The sequence below is a fragment of the Myiozetetes cayanensis genome, unplaced genomic scaffold (genome assembly GCF_022539395.1).
Source record: "Myiozetetes cayanensis isolate MyiCay16 unplaced genomic scaffold, myiCay2020 scf2-11, whole genome shotgun sequence".
Classification (NCBI taxonomy): Eukaryota; Metazoa; Chordata; class Aves; order Passeriformes; family Tyrannidae; genus Myiozetetes; species Myiozetetes cayanensis.
In genome coordinates this window covers 66,287,168-66,311,583 of record NW_026087411.1, presented here as the reverse complement: position 1 = coordinate 66,311,583, position 24,416 = coordinate 66,287,168, and the positions used below count along the sequence as shown (strand labels likewise).

The following is a 24,416-nucleotide window of genomic DNA, read 5'->3' as shown; positions in this document are numbered from 1 at the left end:
TGAAACTGCAAAATGCCTCTCAGGTTCCAAGGTGTAAATCACCCTGCAGCCTTCCCCATTCCACTGTCACAAATAAGTTACTGGTAATTTTTCAGCTCTGCTACTGTTTGACAAACAAAACCAGCATGTCCCTCACGTCACTGCAAACATCTGAACACCCATGTTTTGTGAAAATCTACTCCTATTTATGCCTTTTAAAACATATTTTTCCTCTCTCACTAAAACCTGTAGTTTACAAAGGCTTGTTCAAGCAATAGTTTTAGTTTCCTCGTCTGAAGGTAGTAGTTTTGCACTGAGTTTAAATTATATGTAAATAAGACAGAGATGAGTCAGCATTTTCAACTGGGACGGCATTCAGCTTCCTTCCAACAAACATGCAAAGCTTTTTCCAAGATTAGCTCCACCCCTTATTTGAAGCAAATGGTGATAAATAGCTATCATAGCTAAACCTATTATGCAAACTTTAAATATAAATCAGTGTATCACACCACGAGTGAGCTGACTATTCAGTTAACTACTTGCTTTGTCATCAACAGACTACTTTAGTACCTGCAAGGCTTGTAATCATCAAGAGGAATGGTGGAAATGAATGGATGGCACCTTGGCTGAGCAAGCAAGAGAACTGATAAATGGTTTTGTATTAATAAATAGGAATAGGAAGAGGGAAATACAGATGACACTAACCCACACTGAATATGCCTTGTTAATAAAACAAAATGAAAGACAGATATTCTGGACCTTATTCTTGTCCTCTGACTTGAAGATGATTTGGACATATTTGGCAGGAAAGTAATCTCATTAGAAAGCTGGAATGTGTTAGTGGTAATTTTAATTAGTCAAATGTGTTCATTAACTTAACCAATTAATTTAATTAATTCATTATTTAGACTGTAGAAAACTAAGTAATCAATAAATATTCAAATCCTTGACTGAGGTTCTTGTCAAAGGAATAAGAGGACAGAGTACAAGTTCAACTCTATTCCAGTCCTAGAGAAAACCTGTCTGCCCTAAAAGCTGAATTAGAATCTCTCTGAAATTTCTAAATATACCTGCTCTGGCAGTAGCATCTGAAAACTAACAAACTATATGATCTGAAAAAAAAAAAAAAAAAAAATTTTTCTCCTTGAACTGTAAGATATTGCTTAGTAGTGTTCAAAGTGACTGATTCTCACAAGAATGTATAAGAAGAGGTTTCATGGGGTAGGAAGAGAGCATCTTTTCAAAAGAATTTAATTTTGTACCAAACCCAAAAGACCTTCTAATCTATTATTAGCAAAGTTGAATTTTATGGACAGTCAAAATATAGTCTTTACATGATCCAGCATTTGAACATACACTGTAAGTAACTCAAAGTACTAGCTGAAAACATGAGTAAAAAACACGATGTATGCAAGAAGAAGAAATGGTTGGTTTATTTTGGAAATACAAATTAAAATAGTATTATGCTGTGTATGTAAAGTCATGTCTATGATATAAATCATGATTTTAGAAAGTAATACATAAGTACATCGTATTTAGGCACAAGTATCTGTTTCTTTGACTTCAAAACATTTCAAATTACATGCTTATTTTTATTTGGTTGGAAAAACTTCATTAAATCATTATGAAATTGCCATTAAAGTTCATATGGAGGATATATAATATGTAGGTTCTGACTCCACATAAATTAGCAGTTTAAAAAGATCCTAACTTGTAAAATGAGATAATTAGAGAACAGTACTTGAGAAGGTAAGAGTAACTGAAGCAATTATTAGGGAGAGTGAAAAGTGGACATATATTGTGTATTGCCTCATTTGCCTGACTTTATATGATCTGATTACAATATTTCAGAAAAAATAAGGAAAATTACTTTTAATAGCACTTGAATATCTGATTCTTAGTTCAAAGTCATTGAAATAAGTTAACAATAATAATAATACAGTACCAAAAGTAATATTATTGTGAAAAAACAACCCCTTAACTTCAAAGCAAATAATTTAGTTATTCACTTTTTATTTTAACAAAAGCACATCTGAATTTAAAGTACTATTTTCAGCATAATGGAAGTTTAAAATCCCTTCATAAAGTGTGAAGAGCTTATTTCAATTTCTAGCAACTGAACTTATGCTTCAAAAGGCTTAATATTTTACTTCATCCAAAAGTGTGTATCTTAGAGGGAAAAGTGCTCTAAAAATAATAATGAATCAAAGTAATTGCTCACCATGAGTTATTGCTCTGCAGGATAAGAAGGTCAGACCAAAACAACACCCAATCCTTAGGAAATCTATTTGTGTTTTATAGCTCAAAGACAGATGAAGGTTTTGAAACAGAGCATTTGGAAAAACAGAACTAAATATGAAGCACTATCCATTGCAGAAGTTAAGTAACCAGCACTTCAGTGCCTTCCATTGGCACCAGACAGTCCCAGAGAAGTCTGAATTAGCACTTCATACACAGCATCACTGGGAACTTCAGCCTGCAGCCAGATCACTGGGTCACAAATGTCAGTGCAGGATCAGTTGATTACCAGGTGTGGCACAAATGAGTGCATTCAGAATTAGGCATAATTTTCTATTTGTAGCAGGAACTGCTACACTACAGCAATAGTGCTCTTCTGTCAGTGAGATCCAGGAACATGTTTTCTTGGACAACACCCTAACTCCTTTTCCAATATACCATGACGATCTGCTTTTTAGGGATTGTTTCTAGCAGCTTCCTCAAAATCTCTTGTTTCCACCATCATCCATAGCTATCAGAAATTCCTTCATTAAAAACTTCAGGGTAGTTCCAGGTCACATCTCTGCCACCATGTATAGGAGGACAGAAAAGATGACCTTCGTGTTGGTCACAAACACAGTCCTTGTTGCAGGCGATGCTCAGTATTGGAATATCAGTGAGGTTGATTGTGGTTATTGAGAGCATAGGAATCACATCTCTCTTGGCCATCAATTCCACTAGCAGTTTTTGATCACAGGATTATCATCATGGATCACAGCAGGCTTTGTCATGGGATGTTCCCTAACTGTGACAGTCCCACTGCTGAGACCTTCTTCCAGCAAAGGGAAAGATATATCTTCATCTAGCTGAATACTGTTGGTTATACTAGATGGGTGTTGGAAGTCCTCTGCAAGAGATATATTCTTGGTGGAGAAAAGTCACTGAAGAAAAGGAGAACTGAAGAAAAGACCGCTTTGGAATGAAGCTAAACTACTGGACAACAGATAACTTCCTACCTCAGAGACTGTTTTTCATGTTATATAAGTGTTCTGTTTATTCAATTTAGTAACAATGTTATTAGAAAAAAATCCTGCTTTGTATGTAATCTGCAGTTTCAATTATTGTTAGCCCTGTCCCTATTGGGTGATTGTAAACCCTATGCTTATTGGCCCCCAATAGTTAAAATTTATAGCTTTTCCCTGTTTTTCTATCTCCTCTCACCCATATTTGGATGTGTTTAGCTTAACTTCTCCATTTATAGACATCCCCTTGCATGAAACTCCCTAAAATCCTCCCAAATTCCACACATTCCATGCTCTACCACATATAAGCTAGCTCACCCTCTGAAATAAAGAATTGTCCATTTTGTCTTCACTCTGTGTGATTTATGTGCAAAGTGGATTTTTCACAGTCTAATATTAGGAGGTGTTACAGCTCTCACCTCCCATAGATGGGAAATTTTTTTAAGAAACTGAAAGAATAGAATCACAGCATCACAGAATATGCTGAGTTAGAAGTGACCCACAGGGATCATCGAGTTCAGCCCTTAGCCCTGCACAGGACAATTCGTAAGAGTCACAACCATGCCACCTTATGCTCACTCCTGCCTACTCATTCAGTCCAGTTTCAATTGATAGTGTTACCTGGCCCCATCACCACCTTTGCTCAGAAGCCCTCTGTCCTCCAGGGCACAATGCACTGCTGATCTCCATCTCTGTGTCAAAGCCACATTTACCTGCCTCTGCTTTGTGTCTCCCTGAGCTTTGCTACATAAAAATCCACTAAAAATAGTCACTTCTACTTTTGTACTTTTATTCTTATAGTAGGAAGATATGGCAGAAACTTTTAAACTGGAAAGTAAAAGAGAGAGAGAGTAATATGGGCCAAGGGCTATCACATGCCACATAGCAACTGACTTACTAAAGCCAATTACTAAAGCAAAGAAAGAGTTGAAGGAAAAGTTCTCCAATGCTGTACCACTGATAATATTTCCAGTGCCTGGCAACATGCCTGTAAGAGGACAAATGTCCCAGTGGAAAAACCAAAACCCACCAATATCCCCATCCCAGAAAAAAGGAGCTAAACACCAGCTCTGAAGTAACAGCTACAATCCTTGACTTTCTTGGAAATTTCAGCAGATCCCTCACTGCTCTTTTGTTTTCCACACTGAAGACCAACAGAGAAAATTATGTGGAAGTTCTGACTATTTCACCGATTTCCATTAGGGCTCACCAGAGCACAGCTTCCCATTTTATCCTCTACCATTACTTAGATTCAATATTTACAGGAGTAAAATCAGAACTCCACAATGTCATATCTGAAGTTACTGAATTGCATTAATAACTAGCTGTAAATGGGATAACGGGGGATTATTTCAGTTTCTCATTCAAGCTGCAGGACACTGGAGGTAAGATAAGGCTAGAAGCAGAGGTCTGTGACATATTCTCAATTTTGTGAATGTTCAATTAAAAGGGAAAATCCTGAGGGCTGAGTCAGCAGTAAGGTACAGCCAGATATAGAAGTCGTGATCATTACAATAGGAATGAAGAGGGAGGAAAGGGGAGAAAAAATGCTGAGAAACATCTTGGAGCCATAAAAGAATAAATACCAGAAAATCAGTCACATGAAATTTATTTTCAAAAATGAGTGAAGATATTAAATAAGACAGCATGATCCTATCCCTGGATCAGCACTTTGTGGCATTACAGACATCTTGCGTCTTGTTTTTCATAAGTGCTTTCAAATGGGATTTACCTTCTCATGTTAGGGTACATCTCGAGACTGCTAAATGTCAGCAGCTGAGAGGGTTTGTTGAGTTTCCTGTGGTTCTCAACAAGAAGTCTCCATTATAGAACAAATGTCAATGACAAAGAGGTTAGCTGGCCCTCCAGGAGATTCACTGGAGTGTGTTAACTGTGTCTGTAGTACTAGGCTGAGGAGAAGAAGAGGTTTCTTAAGGCTGAGAAGAGCAGAAAATGACTGCAATTAGAGCAAAAGACTTGGGTGAGGACAAAAAAACCCAACACTATATGCTGAAACAACCTATATCCCACTTTCTTCTGAAATGCAAAAAGCTGGTGTAATAGCTAAAACAAATAAAGAAAAGCACAGCAGTACATGAAGTTTACATTTTAAATGTCTCAAAATCTACTGTCATAGAAAGCTGTAACTGCAAAATCAAGAACTCCAAAGTTAGGAGATGACAATATTAATATTGTTTTCAAGGCATCCACTCAACCTTTTTCAGGAAAATCCAGTATGATACCATCTTTAATTACATGGTCATATCCAGTGCTCCTTACAGTGTTAATATGAATGCTGCTCAGTGAATACCCTCTATTTCCTTTTGTCATTGTGTAGATAGAATTTATTTACTGTGCATTGTTTAGCCTCTGGTCTCAATGCCAGTTACAAAATTACATGAATGGTTTATTTCATAACATCCTCTATTATAGTGCTCATGACTGTAATATCCCAATGCTTTACAAACATTCGTTAAATTCTTCTGATTATAAAGTTTTTCTGAAGTGGAGAAACAGCCCAGGCAATAAGAAACTATTACAAACATTTCCAACAAATTTTGGATGTCCAGCTTGAAAACTTCAGGGCCTATCTTTCAGGGAATTTAATAATGTACAGTATGTAGTAATTTATTCAGACAGCAATAGGCACCTACTTCTGTACCACAAGGAGAGATACATGGAAAGCCAAAGAGACAGAGATCCTCCAGGGTCTTATTCAATTACTTTCATCATATGACCATACTGTGCCCTTACTCAGCACATGGAAACCTGAACAGACTTGTGTGCACTGCTCTTCGCTACTGTCATCCGTGCAGGACAAAGGGCTGCTGAAGCAGCTTTTAATACGTGACAGGTTTGCAGTCTGCTGTGGGTAGAAGAGTGCAGCAATAGGGGCAGAAGTTACCAAGGGAACCACCAGTAAGTCCTCTCTATGCTGAGAGGAAAGCTCCAAGAACTTGCTCGGTTTTCGCAAAATATCAAAAGTATAGAATGCAGCTGTCAAATTCTAATGAATATGTTTGGTATCACATATCAAGTGTAACGGTATTTCCAAAGCCTTCATTTGTTTGAAGCAAAGTTTTCTTAGATGGCTAAAAAGCACACACTTTTAGTACAGCAATCTCCCTTTCTAAATATCAGTCTCTCCTACTTCTCCAAAGTACATGCACAGAGGATTTCTTGTATTGTTCTGAGCCATGTTTTTTGCTTTCAGGGAGAGAAAGAGGTAGCCTGTGCCTGGTATGTCCCTGGAAAATTCACACCCAATCAGGTAAAGCCTGGAAAAGGCAACTAAACAAGCTCTTCTGATAGAAAATATTAGGCTGTCTTAATTATAAGACTAATGAAGTAATAGCATTTCTTCAAGACCTGATATTTCAAGAAATTAGGAAACATTACTGCAGAGATGAAAGCCTTCAAGACATAACATAGTTAAGAAACAGATGTGCTTTACAAATGATGAGCTGTGTGCATGAAGGAGGGCGTGGGAGAGGAGTGTTGGATGCTTCACTTTTCCCTTTATAGTCTACAGTGAACCTGATGACAACTTTTGAAAGAAGAAAAAAAAAAGAAACAAAATCTGTAGTCAGGCTTAACCATGAAGATGAACACTTGCAAGTAAGATTCCTTTCAAGAGCATTTTCAAAAGCACAAGCCTTCTAAGATACAGCACAAGAATCTACATAGTGGAAAGTTAGGGATTACTCTAGGGCTTGTAGATTTTCATTGTGTAGAGGCTAGAAAACCTAAGATTGGGTTTCAGGTCCTTTGGAAACAGAGCCCTTCCTACTTACTTCCTTCTACAGGCAAACCTGGAATCATTTTGAATGCTGTCTGTCTCTCATTGTCATTTTTTTATCAGATACTGAACAAGGACAAAATTTAAGAGGAAGGACTTTAAAGCTAATGATAAAGCAATGGATAGGACACACAGGGAGGAAAGGAGAAAACAGGACAGTAAAAATTCAAAGCTGAGAGGACCATACGATATGCATGTGGATGGATGGAGCAAAGAGAGAAAACCAGAAGTAATAGGCAACCATGAGAAAATAAAGACAAGACCAAGCTGAGGACTGCATTGAGTGCTTAAGAGCTATAACCTGATCCTGCCTGAGCTGCTACACTGCTCAGAAAATGATGGGTTTTGTCTTACCCTGCTCCCACAGGGCATGTGCTTTTGGTAGCAATTTCAGCCCTTCTTGGGGAAAGAATTTCACAGAATATCTCTCTTAAACCAGTTTCATAGACTAACTCTCACAGTGAGGATTATGCTATACAGTTCTTTTTCCTTGCCCTTTCTTAGTTCATTACACACTTATTTTGTACTTGTCAAGAGAATACTTTAATATTAATTTTCATCACATATTTATTGTCCAGATATTACCATTTTAAACCTCATTCAACAAAGTACCATCAGCAAAAAGTGAGTCAGGGGAAGTTGTTAAATGTTTGGGTAACAATACCCTTCTCTATCTGCATAAGTAAATTATCTGAAATCCTAACACACTGCAGAAAGTAACTGACTTGGACTTGAAATAAAAAATCATTTTAATTGTATAGTGACACAGCTCAGTCCTGATTACTTATTTACCACAATCAAAATCTAGTTTCCTCCAAGTGAAACTAGAAATTCAGGTTTTCAGGAATGATTAAGTCAGGCAGCACACTTAATCTGTGGCAACTACAATAACTTTGCTTCATATGTAAAGATCTGAGTCATGTATATTACTCAGCTCCTTGTTGTTGAATAACTTATCACAAACTAAAATGAAGACTATCTTGTGTGCATCGTGTGCTGGACTTGGAGCTTCTCAGTCTTTTCACAATGACAGTGGGTAAAATAAGTTTGTTTTTCTTTCCACAGAGGAAAACACAAAACATGTGAATAGTTATGAAAAATTAAAAGTCTCATTTCTATGCTATGTTAGCAGCAGAAATCTACCAAAGCAATGGAGCAGCACTGGTTTATGTTATATACGTTTCTTAAAAATCTGTCTGTATGTTTGAAAGTGGCTGTCTACAGTTTCACCGTATTTTCCATTCTTTGAGATCAACAGTGTGATTTTTCTTTGAATAACCATTATAGTGTGAAATATACAGCTTTGGAAAATAGCACATCCCATTTTGATCTTGGCTTTTGGATAATATTTTGCTAATGTTCTTGTCAGTAGATTACAGCTGACTGGTTGGTGTTTTTCCATATACACTAAATTTATGTTAGACTTGAGAGAAGTTTTACTGGTGAGATGACAGAATTTAAAAGGAGATAAGAGACACAGAAGCAAAAAAAGGGAAAGAAAATTGTTATATTTCTCCATATATTTTCTAAAAAAATATTATGGCTTAATTTTTGAAAGCACTCAATTTTTCAAATTTAAAGATTTTTTTTGTTTCTATTTTCAAATGGAGGTTTCATCAAAACATAAGCCTTTTTTTTCTTTTAATTTTGTTCAGAAATTATTAAGTTATCTGAAAGCAAGATACATCAACCAGTAAGCCTCACCTATTTCAGGGCACATTTTAATTTCATACTAAGCTAAAAGGAAGGGCTCTTGAGAAACCTTGCTGCTCCTTTCTTCCAAGAGAAGGGAGACGCTTTTCCTTTCTCTTTTCCCATTCTAATTTGATAATGAATGTGAGCACCAGAATACAAGTGATACATTCATCCATGTAAAGGGGGATCTTAAGTTAAAATCAGAGAATTTAAATCTATGTTTCTAATATATTATAGTCACTATCTTGCTGCAATATACAGTGTGTATAGATGCTGAAATACAGAGAACATACCACTGTCAAAACAGAGGTAATATCTTGGAAACTGAAGGTCCGTGAGCTACCACCAAAATTAGACAGAGTCTTTGTTACCATTTCTTTTCATCAAGATGGGAAATTGCAGGTTACTGCCAGAAAAAAATCTTTATACTTCCAGACTGAGAAACCAGATTCACCACACTTATACTGCCTAGTGACTACAAAAAAAGACGGTTTCAATGTTACTACTCACTGACAATTCAACTGTAACAATGAATAGTAGCTTACTCCACACTATCCCAATGACTGCAATGTATCCGTAGCAAATGTGAAACACCCACCTACCCTGGAAAACTGACCTGGTGTGTATCTGAGACCCATTTACAAATCACTGGGGGAACCCAGTTGAAGAGACTGAAGATTACTATCTCATGAGAAGAGGACAACAGGTGTCAGAAAGGACTCTGAACCTACAAAGTCTGTTTTAGTCTAAAAAATATCTTTGTTTTGTGTTAGCCCATTGTTTTTGTTAGAAATAATAAGCTGTGTCAAAAAGAAAGGGCTGCCAGGGCTTCATGGCCTTTTACAGTAAATAACTGCTTGGGATTGTTTAGATAAGGGAAAATTCAATAGTGAGTAAGTTGGTTTAAACCCACCACAAAGGTAGGAATTTCCTCTTTCAGTCCAGAACAAATTTACTGTCTCGTAAACGTAAACACAAATATTACTTGCGCATTAGTCTAAAAATCTGTGACATATTGTGTATAAACTTTTCCAGTAATGACTTCAGTAGGTCATAACCGTACTGTCATCTGATTCTGTTGTAAGGGATTACGCATAATACTCCATTAATTTTTCAGTAGTTGATAATAGTTGTAGCTGACTGTGCTGCAAACATGGCAATTGATTTGCTCTGAGTCTGCTGCAGGATGAGAAACCATTGCTCCTTTGGCTACTCTTGCACTCTGCGATGACTGGAAGTGAATATTTCTCCATAGTATTACAAAGCCAACTGCATGGGCTCTGTAAATTAACACAGCCCACCCAATACTAGGTTCACTGCACAATAGGAACAAAAGATAATAAAGCAGCAACCAAATCACAGTCTGATAGATTTAATTTGTGGAAATATCCATAAATTGATCTCATCTTGTGAGTCCCTGCTTCGCTATTGTGTAATTGATTTCAATATTTATATTAATTTTCCACAATATTGGTCATATGCATGCTATATTATTTAATCTGCTCTGAAGTTCCTCTATATGAGAAAATAAACAGTAGATGAAAGTGATAACATATTACTTTTTTGTGGTGTTTTATTTATACAACTCCCTGGTATTTCTCCAATTTAAAAGCCTGAAGTCAATCATCAAAGTTTGTTTCCTCTGGTGATTTTGGTACCTGGATAAGGGTTCCATTGCGTTTAAAGCTTATTATAAAACAACAGCTTGTATTTGGAGTCAGTGAAAGGTTACCATTGTCTTCGGGACTTTAGGTATGAAATACAGCCACATAATCACATCTTTAAAAAATCCAAGCTTAATATGTGTTCTGGAGACCCTATTTCTGCTGCAAATAGTCTTCCAAATAGCATAGTAACATCTTGCATCAATGGTAGTAGTACCTGTATGCATTTGTTAACACAAACATGAAAAAAAATACTGAAATACTGACATAATATACTATAAAAGTGGTAATAACTCTGCTACTCCTAACAATTGAGGAACAAAGTGGAAACCTTGAGGTAGCCTTATTGCTCACACAGTACAGAGAACACAAATAACACAAATTGATTTAACATTAAAGGAAACTCAAATAGACAAGAAAATTTTCAATCATACATTCACTTAAACCATTACAGCTTCCAAAAGTGCTCAATTGATTTTCCTGAGAAAATCATTCCAGAGAAATTATTTTCTTTTCTCATGGGGAAACTCACCTCAGTACAGAAATAATACAGAAACACTCAGGAGCAAAAAAACCCCTTTGCCTGCCCAGGACACTGGTAGCAGAGCAGATCTCTTCATAAGCCAGGCACCTCCTCGTCACTGGCACAGGCAGAAGATCACTAGTGATGATGTGCACACACGCACACATACACACACTCACTCTCTAGATTCACAAGAACATGCACATTTGCAGATCTTCCCTCGAACAAGCAGCACAGCCCATCTCTTCATCCAAACCCCATGCCCTGATCCCAGCACCTCTTACCCACACGCACCTCACACACACCAGCCTCCCCAGCATCTTTTTTCAAGACAAGACCCAGTGGCTGGTTTATGACCCCTACTCACCCTCAGCATCTGGCACCAAGACCCTACCCGCTCCAGCAGCTGACACCACAGGCCAGGGACACCTACACCCCAGCTCTGACTCCAGTTGCTGTTCTAGTAGTCTCACCAGTCCCCCCAGTAGCTGGCACTCAGTCCTTGCAGGTCTCCACATGGGGCAGAGAGCCTACCCCTCACTTTGATCCTTCCTTATCCCTTTTCCCTAAACCTTGCTTCATCACTCAACAGAGCCACATAGACCCTCTGCAACATCCTGAACCCCCAGGTTTACATCCTTATTTGTTGCGTAGTCTGATTTGCCTATCTTTTCTTGATAGCTCACCAGCTAGTGTGATTGAATTTATTTTTGATTATTGTCTTTGTCAACATTAACTGGTCAGGTTTGGTGCCTGTGTGTTTTTCTCCCTCCCTTTCCTTATTGGCAAGGTGCTCAGATAATCCTGAAAAAGAAACATTCCCACACTACACACCCTTCTCTGTCAGTGCAACTAAGCAGGCTTGTCCTCATCACCACTTCCCTCTTCACGTGCCCCATAGGTTTCTCCCTGCATGTTCTGTGTATGATTCCTTTCACTACACACCCTTAGAGGAGCAAAGACTCCTTCTGTATTTCTTTACAGAGACTTCCATTAACTGAAAAGATCAGTACTTTCAAAAGGAAAATTGAGGTTGGTGATTTCTTATAATTTCTGAAATTCGTGTTACGTATTCATTCCCACATGGGAGTCTCAGATTTCTTTTTTATCTTCTTTTGCAGTGAGGTTTGAAAAAGTGTGCTGCAAAATTGTTTGTGCTATAAATACAGAAGAATATTATTAATTAAAACTGAAATATATCTGTATCAGTGAGAGAGCTAGGAAAAAATCCTTACCAATATTACTGCAGATAAATTTATAAGGTAAAATATAATAAAATATTCTGCACAGAAGTAATGAAAATGTCAATTAGTGCAATCCTTTATGGAGTCACCACTCATTTAATTCACTGCTTTGCTCTTCCAGTTTTCATTGTGCCAACATGGAAAAAAAGTATGTATTTCTATGTGGTTTAATAATAATGGCCAGTCTTCGCGAGCGAAGATCCGGGGAAGGTCTTTACACCTTCCAGCCTGCGCATTGGATTTTTTAGGTGAGACACAGTGTGCGCGGAACTGAGCCCACCCTTTAATCCTAAGGTTCATCTGCCGGGGCCAAGCGAGCTTGGACGGTGGCAGTGAGGTCCTCAGGACGTAGGTGGGTTGCCTTTAAGGGCTAACGAGCCCCACCTGCCTGGGAGTGGCCCTGACCGGGAATCGAACCCGGGTCTCCGCGGTGATAGCGCCGCGCCTTTACCACTAGACCACCAGGGGCTCCTTATGTGGTTTAAGTGACAAAGAAAAGGAATACCTTCATGATCAATATTTTGTTTGCTCTTCGTTTGGAGAACTGAAAACTGCAAAGATGTAGATTTCCATCCTAATTTCTTATAACGCAGTTTCTTTACAAAGTTATAATGTGAAAACGTGAATGTCAACAGTTAAGAAAATTCTGATGAAGGATAAAAGTACTAACTAAAGGATTTTAATTTCCTAAAGTTCTAACACAAGAAGGGCCTTCACATAGTACTATTTAAAAATAACTGAAAATTGGTTTTTCCTCTTACATTGAGTAGCAAAATAACATTTTGTCTTTCTTTTAAATATCACCCAGTAAATTATATTATTTCTCCACTATGCATACTTTGCTTACATAATTTGTAAAAACCCAAAACATTGTACAACGGAAAAACATCTAAATCCGGTTAATCATGTTGTCTCTACTAAACTGTTTTAAAATTAAAGTGCAGGTGAATTTTGTTTTGTCTAAACTACGCTACTGGAAGGCTGTTCAATATCATAGTGTTTACAAGATCTGCTGTGGCCTCAGGTTGGAACATAATAGGATATATTATAATATCCTGTAGGGTAGTAACAATTCACACCCCAGGTTTAGTACTGCATCTTTGGTAGGAAACAAAATTAACTGATGGGTAAACCTGTGAGGGTAAAGGCACTGATGCCTGCAGCCCAGCTGACTCTGGTGCATTAGTGCAGATGGGGTAGATAGGTGTGGTCTGTAAAGGACCAGTCCCTGAATGTCATGGGGACCTATGCAGTGCTACCATTTCTTTTTGTGACTATTTATTTTAAGTGTGTCCTTTTTTGCATCACTTGTGACTAAGCAATCCACAACCTAGGAAAAAAAAAATCCAAACACTTGTTTAGGAATATAAAACTTTCTGCAGAGAGGAGAGAGTTTTTTGAGGGATTTGGTTTTTGGTTTTTTTGTCCTAATAGTTTGGTCTTTACCCAGCAATAGAAACAGAGAATTGTGCAGTGTCAGCACTGATGGTTTTGCTAAACAGACTTGAGAATAGGTCTGTAATTAGATACGACGGTTATGTACCCTCTGATACTGCTTATACAACAGTTCCAGCCTATGGTGAAGTACAAAGGTAAGAGACCAAAGAAGGTAGATGGGCTTCTACACTTTTCACAAAATCCTTTCTGAAACACAGAAATGGAGCTAGAGGGGGCTATTGGATTGACCTTGTAGGGCACCTCTTGTGTTTTTATGACTTAATCTCTTCAGTACAGATAGGATCCTATACAAAGAAAGTCTTCTATAACCAACAGTGCTTTTCACATGTTACAAAATAATTCTTCACATAGATACCTGACCTAGATTGTTTAAAATCAGCCCAGCTTTAGGACTTTTTAGCCTGGCTGAACTGTTGGTAACTATTTCTCAGTTCTAAACCTGCTCAGAGATCACTCAGCTCTGCACAGCTCAGTATTGTCCTGTACAAAGTGACATCAAAGACAACTATTGAGGAAACTTTATACAATAGCTGGTGAATGTTTTTGCCAACAACATTGCTCAAAACCAACTAATCTATGCTAGCATGCATCATACTTATTCCTACTGGGTCTGGAAAAAACCAACCAAACAAAAAAACCCCACACACATAAAAAAACCAACACGACCCAACAAAACAAAACAAAACACTAAACAGGACACAGGACTATTGAGTTATTAGGACCAGTATACAGTCTTTCTCTATTTTTATTTTTTTTTCCCTAAAAGGCATTGCAAAGGCCTCTGGGATTTTACCAAGCTGTGGGAAATGCTAACTGGCTATGCTTGCAGCATATGTTTTAAGGATATTATTTCTAGTCTTCACATGATTCATTGCCAAATCTTTCAAAACAGGGTAATAGAAACTAGTATTTAATGATCATAACATATAATGTTTACACTAATTTCAAATAAAGACAAGGTAGGAGGGAATTTCTTAATTTCTCAGAATTTGAATAGATAAAGTTGTATACTTTAGAAAACCACATTGCCAGATAATAGGTGACCTAAATTAGACAAGTTTGCATGAACTGTTCATCTACAATGCCATAATTCCTTCCACCTTTCTGAGCAGAGACACACATTTTCTGAACATGGGTATACACATGGATGTTTAAATACTGTCGGCACTTGACAAAAACTGACATTTCACAGTTCTGTAAACTATGTCCTTTTGTGCTCAGTGTACTCTTTGAATATTTAAGAAAGGAGTAGAAATTAAGTCAAAGTTTGAGATGTGCTTGAAGACAGCACTGGAGTGCTCAACTACAACTGAAGAAGTGATTAAATTCATGGTCTTTTTGCAGTATTCAATTTTTTAAATTCAAAAGAGACACTCTGCCACACCTAGGGTAATTTCAAATATTGAGTTTGGATGCTGTGAACACAAGGTCAAAAAACATCAAAAATATGATCTAGCTTTGCAATACATATCTCATCGAGCAGGGCTGTGCTGCATGATCTTAAAAATATTGCTCTTATAAACTTTATGTTGTGTGTGTACACAAGTATGAACACATAAAAAAACACACATAAAGTATATCAATTGAAAGAAAAGATGCAATTTCACATATAGCCTTTCCAATGTTTTATAATAAATATGTATTTTGGCAATAAAGAGACCTTTTCTACCACAAAATATATATAAGAATAACTTTTGTTCTTAACAGGTTCCAGGAATATGTGAACAACCTACTAGTACTTGTTAGTCTGTTAGCAATGAACAGTTTTTACAAGTTTATTTCAGTACAAAGGTTAATGCTAATTCTGTTGGTGTCCTCAGGAGCTTGTACTGTAACAGAGAGGGGAACTATGAGAGCAAGAGAGAAAGAGCACACAGAAACCACAGTGGATTACATTCAGTTTTCTGAGATATTCAATAGAATCGAAGATTTCACTTTTTAAAAGCCTCCAAACATTTTGACTGTAAATATCACTTTGAAAAATGACCCACATGAACAAACGAAACCTCATAAGCCTGACTGCAAAAAATTTGAAATGAGTCAGCCCAGGGAAGACTTTAATGTTCACATACAGTAGCTTGGATTCAGTTAATGTATGAAATAGTTAAAGCTGAGTCAGTTCACAGAGATGAAGGAATTATGGAAATTGACAAAAATAACCTACAAATCACTTGTGCTTTCAAAGGGTTGTTTAAAAAGCTCATTGAAGAATTGACTGGTGAGGTTTCATTGATTAGGTCTGGGGCTCAGTTTCCACCAGCTGGGAAATACCTACATAAGAAATCTTATAAAAAATCTTATAAGACATAAGAAATGTTTCTAAAACTGATAAAAGTTAAAAGTAATTGCTGTGATCTTATTTGACCTAATCTACTAGGAATTTGTATGGATTTACTTCCCTCACCACAGTAATCTTAATAATGTTGGCATGAACATATGGAATGGGTGATGGTCAATGCATCCTGGCTTGTATCAGAAATACTGTGGCCAGAATGACTAGGACAGTGACTGTCCCCCTGTACGCAGCACCAGTGAGGCCACACCTCTATTCCTTCCGCACCTCTGTTCCTGTGTTCGGTTCTGGGCCCCTCACTACAAATTGGAGCATGTCCAGAGAAGGTCAGTGTAGATGGGGAAGGGTCTGGAGCACAAGGAAGAGAAGTGGTTGAGGGAGCTGGAGTTATTTAGTCTGGAGAAAAGGAGGCTCAAGGGGGACCTTATTTCACTCTACAACTACCTGAAAGGAGGCTGTAGTGGGGTGGGGCTTGGTCTCTTCCAGATAACAAGTGACAGGACAAGAGGATAAGTTGAGCCATGGAAGGCTTAGATTGGATGTTAGAAAAAATTTCTTCAGGGAAAGGGTTGTCAAACATTGGAACAAGCTGTCTGAGGAACTGGTGGACTCACCATGCCTGGAAGTGTTCAAAAGGCGTGCGGATGTGGCACTTGGTGATTAGTGGTGAACACAGCAGTGCTGGATTAACAGTTGAACTCAATGATTTTACAGGTCTCCTTCAACATCAATGATTCATTTTATGGCTGTAAGCTCACTTTCAATAAACAGCCAACAGGTCCATCAGGATGGCAGGCAAGAGTCCCCTCTAAGTACATTCTACCCCTCCTCTAGAAAAAAAGAATTCATGTCACTGCAACAGCGAGGTGTTTTCTTTTATTTTTGCTTCATCGAAATTAACTGTACAGCTGGGGCTTTTTTTTTTTTTGGTCCATAACAATTTGTACTATGTAATTTTCTTGTTTAGTTTAAACAATTGGCAGTAATAAAACAAGGGCAGGTGAATGTGTTACTATGGTTTCTGTTTGTAGTGCAGAACAACAGGCACAGAAAGAGCACAGAGACAGGAAGGTCACATTCTTTGCCAAGGAAATTTATCCTTTGATTTTGATTTTAGTGTTGGTCAAATTGTTCTTTCTGATCATCCTTTGCTGGATGTGCAAGTTAAATTATGTGATTGTATCTCCAATTGTGGTTTTTGTTTTCCTTTTTCTAAATCTTATGTATCTAGAAACAGAAAGAAGAGTATTCCAGATTCATGGGATGCAGCAGATACAACCTCCCTCGAACTACCTTAGAAATGAAAAATCTATCTGGCTCGTGGTTTTGACTGCTACCTGTGATGCAGAGAGAAGAAAACACCAAGTGCTCTTACAGTTGCTAATTTATCATAGCATGGTTTGTGTCTGCTTTTGGTCAGATATTATTTAAAATAATGTTTTTGTGGTACCAGATTTATTTTCTTATGAAGAGAAAGTTCAGTATGTGATTACGGTTGAATGCTTCCACTCCCCGACTGCCTCGTCCCACCTACTGCAGGTGGGACCTGGAGAACGCACCTGTCTCAAGAGGCACTAGGCACAGTTCCTTCACAATCTCCCCACCTGACAGGTTGTTGTTGGTGTAAGGAGTACTGCAGGTGCTAGAAGAGATCAGCAATAAAAAAAATGCTCTACTGGTAAATATAAAAATGAAGGGCCTCGTTTCCCCAGTCGGTCCAACACGGACTTCATGGTAGCAGGTGTGCTCTTTTTGGATGTAATTACTCTTATGTAGCACGTTTGGACTGCAATGCTGTAGCAGGCAGGATCCAAGCCATGGATTTTACCTTACCTATTCACACAGATTGTTACTGATTTCATCCAAGTCATTCACCCAGCAAGGGATAGCTCAAGCCAAAGGAAGGAAGCAAAATGAACTTTTTTTAACAAGATATCATGCACAAATAAGAAGTGTCTGACTTTTGCCATGTCAGTTTTATTATACAATATCAATATATCAGCAAAATTTAATATAAAAAAGTGACCCTGCAATTTTAGCATACAACTTCTACCAGTAACTGTTGATCTAAGAAGAGCAACACAGTAAAGAAATCTCATTCTTCCTCAGTTCAGCTTGAACATTCTGATAGCCATGGATACTTGAAAATTCCCTTTGATATGAATAGTGTTTATGTTTTGTTTTCCCCAGACTGGAGATTTTGCACATCATTTTTGCCCTTTCATCCAGTTATTGATCCACCTTATCAGCACTACCTCAGTCACATTGGGCAGAGTCAAAGACTTCCAGGAAGAAAACCTGTTATCTAAAGAAGTTTCTCACTTTCTTTCTTGCTTTACTTCGTTCTCTTTCTTACCAAGGAAAAATTAAGAAAAAGCTTTTCTCCCTGATAAAAACTCACAGACACTTCAGCAAGGAGACAAACTGGTCTGCTGCAGTGCTTGCTGAGAACAAGCAATGACTTAGCATTATTCTCTGCCAGAATGGACAACACAGATCCAGATGGACTATCTGATCTCTGATTTCTTTATAATAAAGACCATGTCAAAACGTTGATAAAAAGAGAGCCAAAGGATATTTTTTTGTTAAAAATCTTGAAGGTCACAGGCAAAACTGAAATGATTAGTGACTGCTAATTGTGACTGCTCTGCATGCAGCTTTCAAGTATGTATTGGCTAAACTGAGAGTGGTCCTATTGTCTCTCAGTCACTATAGAATATTTCATTCCTTCATCCCTTTTTTCAAGTGAATTTATGGAGAAGCCATTCATGCATTAGAATGTAATTTTGTTAATAGTTTCTACACACACATGCTGAAATCAGCTGCTAAAAAATATGGTCAGTTTGATTTTCTTCACAAGCTTCCTAAGAATTACACCATGAATCAAGTCTGTTTCTCAGAAGAGTATAGCCACTTTGTCTTGGTGAAGATGAAGATGCAGTCTAGAAAAAAAATAAAATTCATATTGTCTCTGCAGATATACAGTAGCTGTCTGGTGCTACAAAATGTGCATTTTATTAGGTCAAGATTGTTGATTTGCCAGCTGTGCCTGGCAAATATTGCAAAGCATAAGCAATACACTGCAAGTATATGGTAAATATGCATCATGCAGGTAAACATGAGATTGTAACTCTTCCATTCTTTGTCAGTTGTGTGCTGGGACCATAAAGGACTGTTATACAGGATGAAAGGGTGCATTAGGAACTTTGTCTGTTTCCACAAATGTCTATATCATGTCCATGAACAACTGGCAAACACCAATGGGAATTAAAATCAAAATGAAAAGATGAAAGAAGATAAACTTTAGTTTGGGTAGAGAATATGATTAAAGCATTGAATTTTAATTAAAGAGACACTAGAACAACTTCTTTTGCTACTTCCAATCTTTACTTTAGGGAAAACAAGGGTTAGTTCTTTAAACCATTATTGCTCTTGCTCTTACTATTTCATTAGGATAACAGAGGTGTGAAATACAGAGGGTGGGTGAAAGGGAATTCTTGGAGAAAACCGTGGCAAGGCAAAAAAATACAAAGCAAAAAAATCCTCACCATGAGGATGAAAAGCTTGACTAGAAATGCTCGACAAAGCAAACACTCTATATTTATTTTGGCCATGTATGAGTTGGGATGACTGGTTCAAATATCCTTTGGAGGCCCTTCCTAACCTGAGTAAGTCTATGGCTGTATGTGTGTGGGCTGACAGCAAACGGTCTTGTATATATATGAAGATTGCTAAAGCCAACTGACTTAGAAAGAAATCTGAGAAAAGACAATATGATTAGCCAGATTAGTCTTGCTGTGAAATTAAAAACTCATTTTTGAGAAATTACTCTGAGCACTGTAAAAGCTCTCCATTTCTTCCTCTCCATTATTGTAACAATCGATAAAGCAGAATGTTTTGCTGTAACTTAGTCTTTATTATTAAAGAGAGAAAAGTATATAACAAGAGTAAAAAAAATTTTTTTTCAGTAACAAGTGAAAAAATAGAGGTTACACAACAATGCACTTTGGAAACTTAACTTTGTATTTGAAGCTATAGGTATAGAAATATAAGAAGGACCTTAAGAGCTGAGGCACTGTTTTATAACTGAGCAAAATTACTTTCTAAGTGTTAACAGCATGAAGAAATCTTAGATGACTTCCAATAAAGCTAGCTCTTGAAAGGGAGCAAAGGCCAAACTGAGCTGAATTAGAGCCTACCACCATTTCTCCAGGATTCAGAAAATGCCTTCCCTGCAGATTAATTTCTGCAATTGGAAGAATTTTTTTGAGCATGACCATTGAAAGTGCTTTCTGTCTGAATACAGAAATATAGAAAGCTGGTCAGACTCTCAAAATTAAAGTCTTCATGTTAGAGATGAATCCTAGAGCTGCCCTAAAATGCCTCTAGCACAAATCCTACAGATGATAAAAGACTAGCATAATCATATCTGAGCCAATTTTCCTAGCCCTTGGCAATACAGTGGGTTGATTAGGTCAGAGATGAAGTTTCAGGTCCAAATGAAATTTAACTGAAAAGCTGCAACATCATCCCTCTAAAGTCAACATTAATTCTGAGACTAATAATGAATGCCTTTTCTGCTTTTTCTTTACCCACTGACAATTTTTACCAAAACATACCTCTGGAACTAAAGTCAGAAGTATTTCAGCAAATTCTGCCTCTGACTGCAACACACAGAAGTAACTGTGAAGCCCAGGCTGACTCAGACCTTACTCATCCTCACTAGGGAGCCAAGTAACTAATTCCTTGTGAGTTCTGCTCTATACCAGATTAAATAAGATTAGGCATGTTTTGAAAGGGCAGAAAAACATGGGATGCATAATTAAACTGTGAAAGTCTAACAACTTCCATTTGTACTCTGTTGCTATATCTACTCTTTTGCCCCTTGCAGTACTTCCTCCAATTAAATTTATCCTGAGGGTAGAGATTTGCATAGAAAGAAGAAGCAAGTAATGTAGAAGACACCATAAGAATCTTATCTGTTAAGAGACTCACCCACCATTTGTAAGAAGACTGAAAGGTGTAAAGGTAGCTAGCTTCCTGTAACTCTGATTAATTGGTAACTTCGCAGCTTGTTAGGCTGTTCAGGTCAGGGGTCAAACAGTTTCACCCTCTGCGTAGCATCTGACACACACTTACTGTTACACGAATAAAAATAATGAACCACCAGAGTAGCACTGATCTTCCCAGATGGTTCTTAAACAAGTGATTAGGGTATATCAGAGAGGGAAATTATTTTAACCAAAATAAAACCCCTCCACGTTCTGCCTTTTGTAATTCATTTTCTTGTTACCACACTGACTTTTCCTTGCACACGCCAACTAGCGCTACCACCACTGGGATCACCGGAGGTTGAGTGGGGCAGGGCACTACTCAGCAAGGGAAAAGGCTGTAACTTCCCATCCCAAACCTATTCAACATAACAGAAAACAGTCTGCAGTGCACATTACGTGGGTTACTCACGGCTCAGCTTCAATGCTCTGGTCAGCAGCTATGTAGTTAGCAGGGATGTAGCCCTCGAGCTTGCGTCCGGGACACACTGACCCCGTTGGCAGGAGGAGCCTGGCATACCACCAGCCCTCGTGGGATGCATTCAGCACTTCCAGCTTATCCCCAACTCGAAAGCTCAAGTCCTCCTCAGTGCGAGCGTCGTAGTCAAACAGTGCCACAAAGGTGCAAATGTTCGCTAGATGCTGGCCAGGTAGTGGAGGTAAAGGTTTCTCTTTTATCTTATTCTCTAGGTCTTTCTGTCCTGCTTGGAAGTCAGGCCTTACCACACCAAGGTTGGCGAAGACTTGTCCCACTTTGTCATCCTGCTCATCTTTTGTCCCCAGGAACAAGCAGGGGATGTAAGGCTCCAAACAGGGGCAGTGCTTCTGGCAAAAGTTTCCCATCCTGGTTCCTTGTTCCTTCCTCTGCTTCTGCTTTTCTTTTGCTTTTCCCAACTGCAAGACCCTTAGACCAGTTTTCGCACCATCAACATTTCACCTTTTCGCAGATTTCTTCTCCCCCTCCTCCTCTGGCACAAAATGAAACAACTCTTGGCACAGCTGGAAGCTTCTCTCCAAATCCCACTGAGTGCTCATTACAGGCAGCTCCCGGTTAGGGAGTGAAACCTGAGCATTCAAGGGCCGGCACACATGTGGAGGAAATTTCTCACTTCCCTTTTGGAACAGGAAAGCAACACAACAGCTGTGCTGGGCTTAGCTCTGAGAACAATGGGAAAGTGTGGAGCCTCTTCTCATGCAGCAAAACAGTAATGTCAGAACACCTAAGCAAGGGAGGCTTCTCTACTCCTGCTGCTTGGGATGGGCGTGTTCTTAGCTCAGGTGGGGTCCGGTCATATGATCAGCAGTGAACATAGGCAAAGTCTGCCTTGGTAATGATTAGCCAAGCTGACCTGCCTGTTTCCTCAGCAGTCTCTGACGTGGACAGCTTGACTAAATATTTCTTTTCGTTTCCTGGTTTCTGCTGGTTTCGGCTCACAGCGGGAAGCCTTTGCTCACCTGAGAGTGGCAGACGCCCTCACCTGGAGTGCACCTGTGGCTCCTGCCTTTGCTCGCACCCGGGTGCATTCCCTGCCAAGTGCCTGCCCTTTACACCAACCCTCTGTTTGTTTTTTTTTACTCAGCTGGATTTGGCACTTCTTTCAAAGAAAAACAAATATACAGTAATAAAGCAGTACAATTAATGCATTCCTTATTCTGCATTTTAAGAAAACAAAGGCACCAGCTAAAAAAAAAATAGCTCTAGGTGGTTGTCTAATTATATCAACCCCATACAGAAATAATGGCTGTCTTCCAGTCACCATGTAAACCAACGAAACTGCATTGACCAGTATACTTCCATTTCTAAAACACCTATAACCTGCCATACAGACCAAGCATGGGTGTCTAGATACCGGTGTGGCAAAGCAGGCTGAAGAGCTGGCTGTCATATCACAGCAGTGCAACCCAAGCTTTACAGCTGCTGGAAATCACCAGAGCCTGCGGAACGTGCGATGCTTGGAGCAGGAGCAAGAAGCACAGGAAATAAGCAGATAGCCTGTCTGCATTTTATAGTGGCATTTCAGTAAGAGGTAAACTCTTACAGATGAGAGTCTATTTACTGCAGTCAATCAAAATTCACACATGGGCCCACGGTATCCTGGTGATTAAAGAAACCTGACTCCCGTAATTTTCTTTTTTTTTTTTTTTTTTAATCAGAATTATAGTGCTATTTTCCTAAACCATTTACACATCTCTGTTTCATTTAGAGTTGCTGACTTCTGTTGCTTTACTTTACTAGAAAGAAAACAACTAAATAATAGAAAAAGAAGTCACTTGCTTTCATCACATCTCTCATTCATTTGAATAAGGAGACCAGCGGCAGAGGCAAAATCCTACTGATGAACTAGGGACTGTGGGATGACTGCAAGAAGTCTCCACTGCAAATGTATTACTATCAGGTGCATCTCCACTGGAGAAGGATGGGGAACTGCTTATATACTCCTCTTCTGGAATGCTGTAAAAGAAATTAAATAAAGGAGGAAGTACCCTACACATTAAGTGATCACTAAATCTCATCATCTGTAGTGAAGTCTTTGGGTCTGATAAAAAATTGGCATGCTGATTTTGCAGGAAAATCATATTTAGTTTCTGAAGCACCACTGGAGAAGATTTTTTTCACCACAGCAATTATTAGTTACACCATAATAAGAACACATATATCCAAGAGATATTTACTTTTCTTATGTGTAATAGACAATATCCAATGGCAGGAAAGTCATATGTTGATAAAAAAGCTATCTTCATTAGTCTTGTTTAAAGAATTATCTACATTTACTGAAAACAGAGAATATTAGAAACTACTGTAAGTAATCTGGGGGTTTTCAGTTTGCATATTTGATTGACTTTCTCTGTAATGTTTTGTGGTTCTGGCAATTTGGGCATTAATCTGGCAAAGATTTGCATACACATTTACTGAACAGAATAGATTGATCATGACAACAGAGCCACTTGCATCATACAGAATCAATCTTCTGCAAAGCTCTGTAAGGATCAAGGCCCACATTTACACTGAGGTACTAAAATACAAACTCATTAGAAATCACACTATATTCTCTGAGACCATTCAGGTAAGTATTTATGACTGTAGAACTGGGCTTAAGCCTACAAATATTTGTATATATGACTACCTTATTTCAAAGAGCTCCAGGAATTAAATTCATCTTCTCTCTAAATTTATGCCGCTGCTCAGCTTTACAAGAGCAGAAAGACTTTTGCTAGAAGTGATAAACAACTATAAACCAGATTGGCTTCACACAGATCTTCAGGACCAGTTCTGTGCATTAAAGAAGTAGACTTTAACAAACACCCACTAAATTCACTAGTCGGATTTAAAACTCTCCTCAAAAAGAGAAAGAAGTGGGGTTACTGAGAACTGATGAGCAGATTCCCTAGCCTGTGTGGGACGGGCCAGTAGGTGGGCTATGGTGGCCACACTGCAGCAGTGCCTCTGCAAGGGTCTTTCTTCCCACCCCG

General features: G+C 38.3%; 1 protein-coding gene across 1 annotated transcript in view; it reads right to left on the bottom strand.

Annotated features, from left to right (window-relative positions):
• FRK (fyn related Src family tyrosine kinase) overlaps positions 1 to 22,185 on the bottom strand; it is a 49,844-nt gene extending 27,659 nt beyond the window's left edge. Inside the window, exon 1 of the mRNA XM_050315901.1 lies at positions 21,358 to 22,185. Within this exon, the coding sequence (XP_050171858.1) occupies positions 21,358 to 21,788 (431 nt within the window). The 5' untranslated portion in view covers positions 21,789 to 22,185. The remainder of the gene's footprint in view (positions 1 to 21,357) is intronic.
• Between the last annotated feature and the right edge of the window lie 2,231 nt (positions 22,186 to 24,416).